Below are 16,446 nucleotides of genomic sequence, written 5' to 3' on the forward strand. Positions count from 1 at the left end.
TACAACTTGGAAATAATGGTAAAATTCAATTCTAAGATCCAATTATCTTCTTCTATAAGGCAGATGGTGAGTTACATTGTGAAGCTAAGTGATGCCAATTGATACATAACGTCTAGAAACCAAGACTACACAACATATATATATAGAAGCACTTCACAAAAAAATTATGTTGTATATAATAATATTCTTATATATTTAACACACTTGAATGTTTTTAACTTTTAATTTTGAAATAATTTTAGACTTACAGAAGAACTGCAAAAATAGTTCCTATATACCCTTCATCCAGCTTCCTGAATGTTACCATCTTACATAACCATGGTGTAATTATTAAAGTGAAGAAATTAACATGGATACAATACTATAAACTAAAACTATAGACTTTACTCATATTTCACAAGTTTATCTACTGGTGCCCTTTTTCCATTCTAGGTTCCAATCTAGGATCCTACTTTGCCTTTATTTGTCATGTCTCCGTAGTCTTCTCTGATCTGTGACAGGTCTTCAGTCTTTTTGTGTTTTATGACTTTAACATTGTTGAAGAGTGCTGGTCAGGTCATTTTTCAGAATGTCCCTGGCTTTGAATTTGCCTAGTTTTTCAAAATTAAATTTTGTTTATGATTAAAGGGAGGTCATTTATTTTAAGATAGAATATCACAAAGGTGATGTGTCTTTCACTGTATAATATCTGAAGGTACATGATATCGATATGTCTTGTTTATTACTGGTGATGTTAACCTTGATCCCTTAGTTAAGGTAGTTTCTTCTACTTGGTTTATTCAAAGTTTTCCCTTTATAATAAATACATTTCTGGGAGGAGATAACTTTGAGACTGTGCAAATGTCCTCTTTCTCCCTAAACTTTTATCCACTAATTTTACATTCATCTGTAAATTTGTCTGACGTGATTATTGCTGCAGTGTTCTAGTAAAATTTTATGTTTTGCTCATTCTTTGTACATATATTAGTTGTAATTCTGCAAGAAGTAGTTGTTCTTTAACTCTCTTTTATTTATTGAATCATCTACCTATATCAGTATAGACTCATGCATATTTTAAAAGTTGTTTTTAAAAGGCTTTTACATATGTCTTATTATTAGAATGATAAGGAGTGAAAAACAGAATCATTCAGAGTAAGGACTGCTATGCATTCTTTTCTTTTATTCTGAAGTATACAATGATTATTAGCCAGGAGATAATGATCAAATTGGTTTAACCACAACCATTAGCTTTTCAATGACCAATCTACTAAGCTAGTTGTTGGATTCTCTACCAAACCTTGGGTGAGAAAGTTCAGATGAGTGAAATTCAAATAAATACCATTTTTTTTTTTTTTTTCATAGAGACGAGGTTTCACCATGTTGCCCAGGTTGGTCTTCAACTCCTGGGCCCAAGCAATCCAGTCATCTAGACCTCCCAAAGTGCTAGGATTACAGGCATGAGCCACTGCACCTGGCTCATAAATATAATTTTCTGTTTAAAATCTTGCCTTATAAAGGTCTGTTGGTGGAAGTTTAAACTAACTTCCAAAATTGCAAACTTGTAATTATGATTTTTTTTCTGTGTCATTATTCTCTCTAGGTTTTAAGGAATTAATTGAAAATTAAAAAATACGTTTCTTTTTGCCAAAAACCACTCTACACACTGACCTCTCTTACAAACCACTGGCAAAATGCAGGAGAAATCCACTCTCTGGCATGGAAACCACAGTCCATGAAAATGGCAGGCTTATTTTGTCCAGCTTTGCCAACCTATTGCAAATAAAAGGAAAAGGGAAATCATAATTCATCATAGGACATTCAGGGGTTAACCTCTACTACCCATCTGGGCTTGAGACTCAACAAGTGAAACCCAACAGCAGCAAGAGCTAGATCCCATGATTAAATTAAAACATAATACTGACATAGTATGTTCTTGCATCTAGACTCACAATGTTTGAATCAAAAGCTTATATGGCTATTTATTATTTTTATTAGCTTGACAAGCTCATATTTTCAGATGATGCTTGATTACCTTGCTTAATTGTACTCACGTGGAGGTTATTTTCAGCTGCTGTTATTAGGTGACATGACCAAGACAACTGGATGAGTAATTAGAAGTAATCATGATTGCTGCTAATCTTATAAGAATTTTTACTACTCTCTCATTTATTCCTTGTCTTTTTATTGCCTTCATTAGAATTACATGACAAAAATGGTGTTAGAAGGTGACAGAAACAAATTGTTGATATGCTTTGTAATGTTGTCTGATAGACGTGAAGTTTATGAACCTCTTTAGCAAATGGATTTGCAAACGGCAGCCGGGAAAGAAGAATTTCATCAAGGCAGATAATCATTTACATTGCTTACAGGAAGGTGGTTAAATTTATAGGTCTTCTCTTATTTTATTGCATTTTTCCTTTTGAATAAATCAAAATAATGATTTTAAAATCCACATATGACAAAAGAAGCTGGAGAATCTGTTTCCCTCGGGGATGTAGGCAGGAAAGAGTTATAACAATGTTTGGGATAAGCATGTCTGTGAAACAGATGTTCATGTGTTAGAATTCATTGATTTAAAGCCCTCAAACATGGCAAGGTCATGGTTAAAAATGATTACCTTGAGGAGGTACATAGCACGTCCCTCAAATGTGGTTCCAATAACACTGCGGGAGATGAGGTCTGGATTCTCAGTGGCGACTTGTTGAGTCCAAGCCTCTATCTACCAAATGGAATCATTTGTGGATCAATGTGGCATACTTGATTCAATTCCCAAAGTAATATCTGTCTAAATCATGTGCACATCATACCGTTTCCCACTTGTTGTACTTCTCATAACTGTGTCCTGTTGCACGAACCCGACTATCAAACTGAGCCTCCAGCACATTTCTCAGGTTGCTTATCAGTACCCTGCAATGAACCAAAGTGGGTGTTCCTATGAACACAAGTGTATTTTCCCCCAGTGAACACACATAAAACCCCAGAGCCACTGCTTTAGTAGATGGCACAGTGCACTCTCCAATAATTCTCATTGTTGTCCTCTGGTTATTCCTGATGACCTTCAGCCCGAGCTGCTCCAGGGAGATTCTGTTACTGATCATAAAGAGTGAGTAAGTCACTGAGGATACTGGAGAGTGCAAGCAAGGTAGGATCTTCCTCAACCCAAACCTCAGGTATTTGACTATCTGTGGGCCTTTAACTTGGAAATTGGTTGCCCCTGGTACCTGGGGCACTTGGGCTTCCACACAACAGTGTGTACTCGAAACCTATCTATGGTCTTTATACCTTAGGACTTTTCTGAATTTAGAACTTAAAGTCTTATGATTCAGGAAGCTACTCAGTCCTGGGTAAATGGGAGGAGTTGTCACTTTGGACCTGTCTCTAGGTTCTGAGAAAAATATCTTGTCTGGAAACTCAGAAATACTAACAAGCTAAAGACTTACTAGGTAAAAGAAGAATGGGTTTAAAGATCTAGTTTCTACTTGCTTGTCTTTTGGGTGGTTTAAGTAGTCTAACAATGGTTTTGTAGCAAGGTAATATGGAAAGTGGTAACAAAAATATTTGAGGCCTACCTATTTAGATGAATGGATTGTTCTGGTGACAGTTTCTATTATGAGGCCAGTATGAAGGTGTGTGTATGTGTGACTTCACTTCCTTTTCTACTTTGAGTGAAACATATGCTTGGAAAAGAGAAAAGTTTATGATCATTAGTGTCCTTGATTGCAGTACTGTGAATATTACAGACAGAGGCCACTTTGCAGAAATTTCTATTATCCAGAGTTAAACCTTGAAATGATTTTATCTGATACACAGAGAATTGCAGACACACATCAAAAGTCTGCTTCTCCTCTGGCTGACCCAAGGACATTCTGATGAAGTATGTCAGGGACAGCCTCTGAACCTTCCTTCTGGTCACTCCTTCAATTGGTGAACTTGGGTATGAACTTGTGTCTGTTTTTGGAAAGTATAATAAATTAATACTAAATGGGATCTGTTTCCTAGCAAAAGACAAGCAGTTTCTTAAGGTCTTAACTATCTTAAGACAGTGTTTAAAAAGGAAAAAAAAAAGCAGATTTTAAAAGTTATTCCATGGAAAAACATTTTCTGTTGAACAGTTGCCAATGCTTTGTGAGTATATTAGTTTTCTATGGCTGCTGTCAGTTGCCACAGACTTAGTGGCTTAAAACAATGTGAATTTATTATTTTATAGTGATGTAGGTTAGAATTTTAACACAGGTCTCACTGGGATAAAAATGAGGTATGACTAAAAAAGAGGTATCAACAGGGAAGCTCTAGGGGAGAATCTAATTCCTTGCCCTTTCTAATTTCTAGAGGTCACCTGCATTCCTTGGATGCACCGTCTTCTCCACCTTCAAGGTCCCAACAGAGGATAAAGTCCTCACATACAATCACTGTGACCTCTTCTCCCTCTCTCTTTCACTTTAAAGATTCATGATAGCATTGGACCTATAGGACAATCCTATTTTAACATCAACTAATTAGGAGTCTTAATTCCATCTACATCTTTAATTCCTCTTTGTGATAAACATAACATATTCAGATGTTCTGGGGATTAGGATATAGACTTTTTTGGGAACCATCAGTCTATCTGCTGATTTTAGTCAGTACTATAATTATATTCAGTACTTCAATTGAATTGTTAGAGAATAGGGTAGAAGTGGAAGGAATCATGAATGAGGAATCAAAAGATCAAGGTCATAGTTTTGCCTAACTCATGAATTGGCTTTAGAAAGATCATCTAATCCCTGGACCTTAATGTCATAAGTTTTAGAATGGAGTCATTTGATTAATAAATTTCAACATCCTTTTCAATTCTAAAATGCAGTGGCTTGACTCCAATCCATAAGCCTTAGTCGTTTACATACATGTTTTCCAAGTTTATGAAAAAAATAGAAATTTGCCAGTTACGACTGTCATACCCAGGAAAATGTGGAGGAAATCAAAGGCTAAAAAATAAGTAGTTCAGAAAAATGATATTCAAGGATAACAAAAAACTAAAAGCAGGTTAGCCAAACCAAAATAAAACAAAGCAAGCAGGACAAAGACCTGGAAACAAAAAAAATCAACCGGCAGAAGCTGCTAAGAAAACAATTATGTTTTGATACCATAATTTGAAAGAACAATCTTGCCTAATAAGGATGAGCTTCTCTGAATGAAAAAAAAAATCCAAGAAGAACCAGAAAATGACATTCTCTTTCATTTCAAAGCTTCCAGAACTTATTGCTATCCTCCTACCTGCACCCAGTCCTTGAGTTCAAATTATTTAGAAGGATCAGTGACTGTGTGGGGGCTGGTATTTTGTTTGGTACTAGGAAACATTCTGTTAGAATTATTACTGTGTTAAGTATTAAACACTTTCATCAATATCCAGGACAAAGAAACATAAAAAACCAGTTAGTTAAATTGAAGATGACACCCAAGAGTAAAGGTATCCTCTAATAACTTGCAAAAGAGCACCAGAATGAGGTTGAAATGTGGTGCTGACTTTTGCTTGAAGGTGGGGGACTGACCTCAAATGATCTTTCCCAGCCCTGTGGTTATTTGATTTTATTAGATTTAGGACAAAGTACTACTTTAGCTATATTACAAAATATTATGACTAAATAATGAGCTTCTGTTCTAGAAGATTAAAACAATGCCTCACAGCTCCAAAATAGAGAAGCATGTGTAGTATTTTATACTTTTATATGCTCTTTTTATCGTGCCATCCAACTTCTTTTTTTTTTAAACATGCAAGCAAATTAGATAACTGGGACTCACAAAAAAGCAAGGAACACAATGTCTGAGAAGTAAAGAAAGACGTGACTCTGTTTTATCCCCCTTTCAGATTTCTGGAAAATAGAGTATTTGATTACTGCCTGGACTCTGTGCCCGCTGCTATTGAAGAATATTACTACGTGCCCATTGCTATCTTAGGACAAGTGCCTGTATGCCTCTGAAAAAAATATGCAGGAAAATGATATAGGTGTTAGCAACAATCAGTCTCCCTGGGTCAAATAGGGCAAAGGCAACCTTTCTACAATCTGTAGCAAGGAATTCTGAGGAGGGCAGGCAGCCTAAGGTTCTGTCAACTTAGCTTCATAACCATAAGTTGGAAATTTACATGATCTGATTCATAGTCTTTCTGTTACTAAGGTTAAAACTTTGGCATTTAAAACTACAGTTATCTTTCTTTTTGCATACGTTTTGAATTTTTTCTTATGATAATTCAGGATCTGATTAAAGCTGCCAAAGAATACAGGTCTTGGTGAAGAGGGTTGGAAACACTGAAAAAAATCTGCGAAGTTATTTTGGTGAAACTTGTGCAGTGAATGGCTCTTGTTATATACAAACAGGATTGCAAATTTTTGCCAGCAGGAAATCATCTAAATACAAATTAGTTACCATGTGAGGTAATAATGGGATGCACAGGGACGGCTCGCAGCCCCAGCAAGGATATTGCTGGTATGCTTCTCCAGGATTTCCAGGGACTTATTATTATTTAATATTTAGAAAATTATATGCTACAAATGTGCTAAGCAGTGAACAGAGAAGCAAAAATTAACAAGCTCTTAGCCCTCAGGGGATGTCCTATGTTCTAGATGAGGCAACATTAATACACAATTCCCAAAAAGTTCACCACTAAAAAAGGAAGTGCGTTTTCTGATTATAAATAGAGATTGAAATGCTCTCATCAGAAACCTTTTACTGTTTTGTGATAAGGGTAGAATTAAGACATCATTCAGGTAGCTAGGGTTAATCTATGGTCGCTGATCTTTGTTTTTCTTAAATAATTACAAAGAAACTCATCTTTTCGAATGCTACTGAAGGCTCCAAAGACTAGAATTTTAGATGTCCTTTTCAGTATAATAAAAAGAGCAAAATGTTATAGACATGAATCTTAATCACATTTTGAGACTTACTAGGCTATATCTTTGTTTTAAAAAGACAGTCAATTCTTAAGGTCACATTTTGACACTTCCCTCAGGCAGAAAGCACGTAGCTAAGCTTTGTGAGGCATGATAATGGGGTTAAACACAGCAGTTTCTGTTGACTCTTAAAAAACGTGTAATCTCCCTCTTTTATACAACAGTAAACCATAGCAGCAGTCTCAGCAATATAATATCAGTTGTAATTTATTTTTATATAGTTTTGTTTTATTTTCACAGCAGCCCTTTGAGAGAGGCACTATATCTTCATTTTATGGATAAGAAAGCTGAAGCTCAGAAAGGCTGAGCAAATTACCCTCAATCACACAGCAATGTGCAAAGCCAGGATTAGAATCTGATCTGTTTTTTCCCAAAGCCTTTAGTTGTTGCACTATGCTACACCACTTCTCCTGATGGAGGTGCAGATTTTATAGGTGACAGTTCTGACAGCTTCACTGGCACAGATATTATTCTTTTACATTTTTAAGATATGAAAACAAGATAAATTTCTGTTAAAATTATATAGCTTACATTTTTCGAAAACATGACGAAGACTTGAGTTTGTGACGGGGGATTGTTGGATAAACATTTGAATGTTCAGGACGGGAGCCCAAGACTTTGTCTTTGCTCCTCCCTAATCCACTCCCTGGAGGAGGACCTCTGCTTTGTACTAGAGACCTTGTTTCTTCCTTCCCTGTTGTGTAAATGTTCCCGGGTTAGCACAGTCTTTCCCACTTCTAAGCCTTAGCATTTGTTCTGTTCTCTGCCTAAAGTATGGTTTTTTGTTGTCTTTGTCTGCCTAACTGACTCCTACTCATCTTTCAGTTCTTAACTGAAGCATCATTTCCTAGGACAGCCTTCCCTGACCCCTAGACATGGTCTATTCTTCTGCACTCCAGCTCTTCACTCTTCTTACCATCTATTAAATACTACTGCAATTCCACATATAAAGTCTGTTTTCCCCTAAAGGATGTTAGGCCATATCTATCTTTATTGGTACTTGATACATGGAGACATTCAATATTGATTTGTTTGATCAGCAAATGGACAACTGCCTTTACGTAGGAAAATGTTCTTGTTGTAAAAGACCTAGATGGACCAGAGTAGTATTCAGAGAGGGAGACAGGAACAACTTAGCCAACTACTCTAGTCCTTTGGGGACCACTTTCCTTTCTTTGCATCTTTCTCTCCGTGCTTTCTCCTACCACTAGAGATAGTGGTGGGACTTCAGAGAAAAAAGGACAGAAGGGCCATTCAGACTGACTCTAGATTTATCCGAATGCTAAAAAAGCATAAATAGCCCTCATAGCTCATAGTAGGTCTGGCTGATACCCTAGAAAGAGATGATAAGATTTGGGGTTAAAACTATGTCTAGTTGATAATAGAGTATCCATTAGCTTGGGTTAAAACTATGTCTAGTTAACAATAGAGTATCCATTGGCTTGGGTTAAAACTATGTCTAGTTGATAATAGAGTATCCATTGGTTTGGCCTGTGCTCTATACATTGATTGTAAAATGGAGCAAGTCAGATATCTGGCAGAAGACTTGGGGTTAAAGAATCAAAACCATTTTCATTAGAGCAATAACTAAACACAAAATCCATCAGAACTGAAGTCTTAAGACTTCCAGGGCCAATCCAGCTCTGCCATTACCTATTTGTGGGGCCCTGGGGAAGGCATGGCGTTGGTTTCATTTCTACCTTCCTAGAGTTATTCAAAGGCTCACATGAAAGCATACATGGGAGAGAATCTTAATATTTATAAAATATAAACTTACTTGTATTGTAGTTCATTCTGCTTTAAAACATTCTCCACAGTGACAATGTCTTCTGCTTTGACACGGAAGTCAACCGTACTGTGAGGTTTAATTTGTGTGACAGAATCTGGCTTCCAGAAGTCAATCTGAATCAAGGGCAAGATAAACTATATTGGATACCTATAATTCAATGAGTGAATGATCATCTGCAAGCACATTATTGCTCTAATCAATTGAGTTATTTTCAAAATCAAATAATGCATGAAATCTCTTGAAGATATTTCCTTTGAGTGAACAAGGGTTGGAACCAAGCAGTCAGATGTTGATAAAAGTCTTTATAAATATATACATAACCTTGGTTATCAATGAACATGAAAAACATATAATCATTTCCCATAATGCCAGTTAGTTGTATTCTGTAACTGTTCTTTTCTATTTAGTGATTTTCTGGAGCACTAGCTTCTTGGGATAGCAGTGTTGTGGTAATGGATCTATGTGCTAGATGAATGATGATGAATTAACTTGAACTACAAAATTTAGTGGAGAGAGATTAAGCTTACTGTTTTACTTTTTACTTATTTTATGAGTTTATCTTGGAACTCAATTCTGTGCAAGTCAGAGTAATGTGTAGAACCAAGAGCATCCCTGACCTGTGGTGGATACATCAGGAAGAAAAATGGTATCTTTTCACAGTGGGTATATTGGCATTGTGGCTGGAAACAAATTGCTCTTGAGGATCCAGTCATTTACTGACATTTTCATTTATTCAGTTTACTCATCAACTATTGTTGAGAAGTTACAATATGCGAGGCTCTGTGTCTGAGACTAGGAATACATTTGTGGGCAAGTCAAACATGGCCTTTAGAGAATATGAAGCCCAAAACAGCAGTTTTTTAAAGTCTGTGGATGTGTGGTTTTAAGTAGCACTTTTCAGTGGAGATTATTAGCCAGGACATACTGCATCTTGTAGGTGTCTGTTTTTCTCTTCCTTCCTTGTGCTGAGCAGAAGCTTAGAAGTCTGAGATCAGCCTGACATTGGGTCTTTCTTTGTCCCTGTGTCTCAGCCAATCTCTGTTTGGATGTTTCTGCACTGCTTTTGGGCTGGAGATGTGACTGATGGTGATATTTAGGACCACTGCTTAGAAACTTGGAAGGGAGTCTGGGCAGACCTAGAGGTTGTACAACAGAAACTGATTAAGTAAGACATCTCAGTTTCAGGTATACTTGTGAAGCACCGAGTAACCTATATTCTGTCCTGGTAAGCTTTAAACTATTGTAGAAGTCTAGGGGTGCTAGGTCACGAGCCAGGCCCATAAGGAATGTCAGAGCAATGGGAGGCAGAGACAGATACTGGCATTCTAGAAGAAAAAGGTGTGAGTGTGGTTGTCACAAAGGGATTGAAAGGAAAGAGCATCAATGTTTGGATGAGGATTTGCTGTAGAAGGTGACCTAGTGAGTCAAGGATGAGAGGTTAAATGAAGCGAGGAAGTATAAAGGCATGCAAAGATAAGGACAGAGAAAGCAAGGGGCTGGGGACAACTTCTAATTAGCCAGCATTGTGGAGAGAAGTCCAATGAAGATAAGCACATTATAAGAGAAAGCATATTTTTGAAACTTAGCTCTGAATTTGTGTTCCCAATAAACCCATGTCATTTTATGGTGTGGTGGGAGAGGGAGGTATGTCTTTATTATAGATGACAAGGTTGAGAATTGGCAGAGCACATAAAGTCCTCCACGTATCTGTAGCTGACCTGACAGTGTCTCTCTGACTTTTTAGTGTGCTTAGTATACTCCCCCTGGTAATATCTGCCTCTCTGTTCCTGAGGGCTTTTTCCCCTAGAACTGGGAAGAGCCAAATGATCAACTCCAGGTATACAGGAGATACCAAGGAAATTAGTCTTTCTGGTTCAACCAATAACCCTGAAAAGCGAATGTTGAAATACACAAACTCCCTCACCTCTCAGGTGGGATAATTCTGAAGCATGTTGTTTGCACACGTTCCTAGAGTTCCCCTGTGGGTTTGCCTCCAGCTGTCCTCTGTGGTAGCTGGCTTAGCAGTGTTTCCTTTGTCGGCTGCCTTTACTTTTATGCAGCACCCCCCACTTCTTTACCAGGGCTCCCTGCACTTCCCAGATAAATTTCTTTCCCTTGAATCTTTGTCTCACGGTCTGCTTTAGAAGAGCCTATATTAAGATTCTAGCTTTCCACTCAAAGCATCAAATGCCTGCATGATATTCTTGGTGGTGGTTCTAGCAGAACTCTGTGTATATCTAGTGCCACTTCAGAACAGCTTAATTGCTTATGAGTGGTTTTATTTCTAATATTAAACTGAAAATTGCCATCTGTATCCTCCTAAGCTCTTATCCATTGGTCCTAGCTCTGCCAAATATGAGAAGAGTATACATATGTAGAGAAAGTGTTATTTTTAAGATTACAGTGTGAGAATTATGGATTCCTTAAAAGGGGGCAAATAAATCTCATAAACATGTCTGACAAAAACTTACAGACCTAACTTGAAGTTGCTTAAAAATTTCAGTTTGACATGGAGAAAACTAGTTAGCAAATCTGTCAACATACAACACTCTGGAGTGCTGCATGTGTGACACAGACCTAGTATACTGAAGTTAGTCTCTGGCACTTCCTAGGAGAAATATGGCTGGAAATCAGGAGCAATGCTATAGCCTCATAGCTCAATGCACCAGATATGAACAGAGGCTGTAAACTCAAACTAATAACACAAGGAGATAAATATAAATTTCAAAATTACCAAGACCTTGTGAATGAGATGTTTGTCTGAAATATAAACATGGAATAAATATAGAATGTAGATGTAGGGAATTAAATTATACATTATGAAGCTGGAAAACTGAAGTTATGCAATTATGAATGTGACAAAGAACCATACAGAACAATTATTGGATGATTAAGAGATCTCTTTAAATGATAGCATTATAAGAATATCAACTTAATCAGCCAGCTGCCTAACAACTAAAGAATCCTTCTTAAAATATATCAGAAAACTAGTCCAAAAGCAAGATAAAGTAGCATGTCAACATTAAATTTTTCTGGGACTAAGATTGGCCTATACAAGAATAAATATTGGTGTTGGGGACCTTTGTTTCCTCAGAAATTTGCATGAATTTGTTTCTTCACATTGCATTTGACTGTAACTCAAGCCTCTGATAGACTTTGCATTTGTCTTGGTGAAATTTTCCTTTCTTGTTGGAAAAGGAAGCCACTTCTACTCAAGGCCTAATTCCAGACAGCAGGGAGGAACTTATTGCTATAGTAGGAATGACAGGAACATTGGAAGACAGTAACCATATTACTCTAGGCATAGAGAAAAATGCCCCTTAAATTTGAGAAACACAGACTTCAAGACGGTCCAGAGAAAAGTGAATGGGTTTTATGGAGAATGCCTTCAATAAAGGAACAAGCACAAACCTGATTGTGAGGAGATAAAATAAAATCCTTACTATTCAATTATAGATGAGAAAAGAAAGGCTGCTGGAGTACAGTGTGGGCACAGATCTGTCCAATATATTCAGCTTTTAAAAGGACATGTTCAAAAGCTGAGAGGAAGGACGCATGGCCAAGGATGAATACTGGATGCCCTTGTAATGATCTTATCAGGAAGGCTACAGCCCAGAATATGCCGTTCCTATAACTGCTAAGGAGAATGAAAATCTCATTTCAGTCATATTGAAAATAAAAGAATAAAGAAGAAATATGTGTCCAACTGCTTGGAGCTAAAGCATGATGTTTGCAGCCAGAAGAAAGAAGCTCTATTTAACTCTTGTTTGGCTTCTGTCTTTTCCAAGAAGGAGTTACACTATTGCTTGTTTATTCTGTTACCACTGAGAGATTAAATTACCACCAGGATTAAGTAAACATTTTTTCAGGTTATGATTTAAGCAGAAATACCTTCTTTGAAAAGAGAACATTGAAGCCCAAGGTAGACGAGGACATAGGTGATTGATTATACTAGCCATGTAAATTATATTCAAAATCCCAGACCTAATGATAGTAATAACAGCAAATCCATATAGTTCTTACTATTTAAGTTATTTCAAAGTGCTTTACCTACATTAATTCATTTACATCTCACAACAGTCTTTCGAAGTGTTTTACCTATATTAATACTATTTACATCTCACAAGGTAAATAGTATTATTATCTTCATTTACAAGTGAGGAAGTTGAGACTCAGGTATCCTAGTTCAGCTAACAAGTAGTAGGGCTAGGAATTGAACCCAGGCAGTCAGTCCAGACTCTCTGCTCTTGAGCACTATGAAATGCTGAATTTTAGATAACTAAAAAAATACTGCAGATGTGATTGCAGAACTTTCTCAGCAATCTTGGAAGAATCAGAGCTTGAAGGGCTCACTGGGGGTAGAGGGGACAAATTTTAGATTTTATAAACAAGAAAACAGGTGAAGCCCAGAAGCAAGAGCTGCTGGGGCTTGGCATGGGTTCTGGCAAAGCTGCAGAGTAAACTGGAAGCAGATGGATTGTGAATGCTCAGAAAAGGAGGCTGTGGTCTCTGGGAGCCAGCATGGCTTAAAGCAAGAATAAGTCAGGCCCAATTAACTTCAACTTATTTTTGGGTGAGACCGCTAACCTGGTAGAATGTTGAATCTTGATCTTAGTAAAGCATTTATTCAATGAAGTCTCTGCATTGATATCTTTCTTTATAAACCAGAAAACATCAGGCAGAGTTACCTCTAGGTAACACTCCCCTAGCTTGGGTAGTTGAGTAAACTTATGCCGGAGAATAGGTTAATGAATCACTTCAGTGCTTAACACTATGTTGTCTGGCACATCGGAGATTCATGATAAATATGAACCGAATGAGTGAAACATGAAGAAAGCCTGTAATTCTGTGACTCCTGACCTACTTAATATTTTATCAGTGACAAGGATAAAAGTCGCAAAGGTATGCTTATCAAACTTGCTGGAGATACAAAGTTAGGGGGAAGAATTATTTCCCTGGATAGCTGAATTAGTTTTCTAAAAGATCTCAACATGCTGAAAACAGGCTGGCAAGACACATCTTAAAAGTGCAAATCTAAAATCCTATATTTAGGTGAAAAAAGTCAATTAGGTAAGCACAGAAGGAGGGATACCCTGTTTGAGTGTGATTCATGTGAGGAAAAATAATTACCTAATGGCTTTGATTGAACACAGGTTTAATATAATCTAATAGTGTTCTATGACTGCTCAAGATGCTAGAAAGAATCTTGGGCACCATTAATAAATGTCTGCTTTACAAATGGAGGCAAGTAATGGCCCTGTAGTATGTATTAATCAGAGCACACCTGGAGGCCCATTGTCAATTCTGGTAGCTACATTTAAAAAAAGAAGTATAGACACAAGACTGAGCTGTATCTAGATGTGAGCAGAATGATCAAGAGTCTGTAAACCATAAGAAAAATTATGGAAAGTCTGAAAAAGATAAATCTTAGGGGTAACACAATACTTAAGCCCAATGGGTCAAAGTTAGAGAAAGAAGCCTTCAGCTCAGAATAAGGAAGAAAACAGTTGGAATAATTTGTAAGGCAAGTTGGCTATTCCAACAAGTCGTATACAAACTATTCCTCAAAGTACTCAAGGTTTTATCAGGGGTAGCAACCAGGGATGCTGTTTCCCAGAAGGAAATTCCAGATTTGAGTGGAATGCTGGAATAGATAATTTATATTTCTTTCAATTTTTAACTTCTGAGTCTGTGATTATGACATTTTCCACCTTCTTTCTTCCTATATGCCTTAAAAGCTACAAAATGACTATTCATGTGTATGTATGTGTGTGTGTGTGTGTAAGCTTGCAGATTATTTTAGTTTATAAATTTAAGAAGAAACAGCATAGGCCCAAGTGGAACTACTGTAATTGTGGTCAGCAATAGCTTCCTGCCACATCGTATATACAGTTTAAAATGTCAGTTCTCACCTCATATATATTGGATTAAAAAAAGGAGTAGCACAGAGATGTCAGGTTTTTGAAAGCAAAAGAAAAGTATGAAAATCACTCATGGCTTTTTACCTTCCTTTTCCCCCTCACGTCATATCATTAAGGAGACCTGAATCAAGGTCATGAAAACACAAGCTGTTTGATTTGGAATGAAAGAAAATCAAAGAGGACAGATGATACATGGGATGTGGAAATGAATTTGAAGTTGGACAAAAGCCCAGTTTTTCAGTAATATCCAAGTTGATCATTTTTCTCTTTTGCCTTAGAAGGAAAGTGACTGCACATTAGATGTTCTATGACCTTCGTGACAGTTCCAACTCATCTAGTTGTCACGCTGTCAGCTCTTTTAAAAGTTACCATGGATTTATAATACTACAGGGCTTATGGCAATCTAATTTAGGCAGAAAAAGAAGATATTATGGCACTAAATGTTTTCCAAGGTTTTATTTCTTGCTACCAAAAGTGCTATAGTTGACATTTCATGTTATTTTTTTCCATTGTTGGAATCACAGTGCAATCTAAGATTTTAAATTATATGTGAACTAAATCTAAATGGTTACTTACCCGGGTGGTGCTGGCCAACTTGCGGATTATGTTAATTTGATTTTCATCTGCAACATTGACACGGAACACCTTCTCACTGAATGATGAGATAGTAGAAGCACAGAAAATTTAAATTGAGTGATGTGTCCAAATTTTGAGGCTTGCAAGGAAGAAGGACTTGCTCCTTAAGGATGGCTTACTTACCCTTCGAAGTGCTCACCACCATGATGAGCGGATGCCAGGGCCACAGTCACCAGAACCAAGAGCGCCAACATTGTGTCTGACTAGGTGTAGTAGGTAGTTCTCATCTGCTTTTATAATCCAGAGTGTTCTTTGCTTTCTTCTCCTGATTGCAAACAGGCGCTATCATACCTTGATTAATAGTTTTCCTGGCATTGTTGCCTTGGTAGCTGTGTAAAGTCTGAAAGGGTATCTCTCTCAACACCTGTGGAAATAGAGTAAATACTCTCAAATTCAATTTATTTAATTTGGATATCAGTGCTTGAACAGGCTGGGAGTAAATTAGATTTAAATAAAATCTATTTTGTATTTTTTTCTCCATTTTGAATTGAGAATTACACACGTAAATTATACAGATTTTAGTGTAAAGTTTCATGAATTTTGACAAATATATAAACCCATGTAAGACACATCCCAAATAAGATATAGAACATTCCATCACCTTAACGAAGTTCCCTTGAGCACTTTTCCAGTCTATTTCTATACTCCTCTCAGGCAAATGTTACTTTGATTTCTAGCTTTATACATTAATTTTGCCTGTATTAAACTTCATGTAAATGAGATTATACAATATGTATTCAATTGTGTCTGGCTTCTTTTATCCGAGATAATATTTTTGAGATTTTTTAGTATTTTTGTTTGTATTATCATTATTAGTATTAATATTATTTTTTGAGACAGAGTCTCGCTCTCTTTTCCAGATGGGAGTGTAGTGATGTGTGATCTCAGTTCACTTCAACTTCCAGCTCCTGGGTTCAAACGATTCTTGTGACCCAGTCTCCCAAGTAGCTGGGATTACTGGAATGTACCACCATGCTTGGCTAATTTTTCTATTTTGAGTAGAGATGTGGTTTCATTGTATTTTCCAGGCCGGCCTCGAACTTCTGGCCTCAAGCGATCTGCCTGCCTTGGCCTCCCAGAGTGCTGGGAATACAGGCATGAGCCACCATGCTTGGCCTTGTTGGTATTATTGGCTTGTTCCTTTTTATTAGCAAGCTATATTCCATTGTATGAGTACATCACAATTTGTTTAGCC

The 16,446-nt window shown here is 37.0% G+C and overlaps 1 protein-coding gene across 1 annotated transcript in view; it reads right to left on the reverse strand.

Annotated features, from left to right (window-relative positions):
* Positions 1-16,446, reverse strand: part of CPB1 (carboxypeptidase B1) — a 46,801-nt gene that overhangs the window by 15,484 nt on the left and 14,871 nt on the right. The window contains exons 2-7 of the mRNA XM_032263821.1: positions 15,375-15,615; positions 15,192-15,267; positions 8,683-8,807; positions 2,787-2,886; positions 2,597-2,698; positions 1,648-1,749 (exon numbers count right to left, since the gene is read on the reverse strand). Of these exons, the coding sequence (XP_032119712.1) occupies positions 1,648-1,749; positions 2,597-2,698; positions 2,787-2,886; positions 8,683-8,807; positions 15,192-15,267; positions 15,375-15,445 (576 nt within the window). The 5' untranslated portion in view covers positions 15,446-15,615. The remainder of the gene's footprint in view (positions 1-1,647; positions 1,750-2,596; positions 2,699-2,786; positions 2,887-8,682; positions 8,808-15,191; positions 15,268-15,374; positions 15,616-16,446) is intronic.

This window comes from Sapajus apella, unplaced genomic scaffold (genome assembly GCF_009761245.1).
Source record: "Sapajus apella isolate SASKATOON/1434 unplaced genomic scaffold, GSC_monkey_1.0 scaffold4, whole genome shotgun sequence".
In the NCBI taxonomy this organism is placed as follows: domain Eukaryota; kingdom Metazoa; phylum Chordata; class Mammalia; order Primates; family Cebidae; genus Sapajus; species Sapajus apella.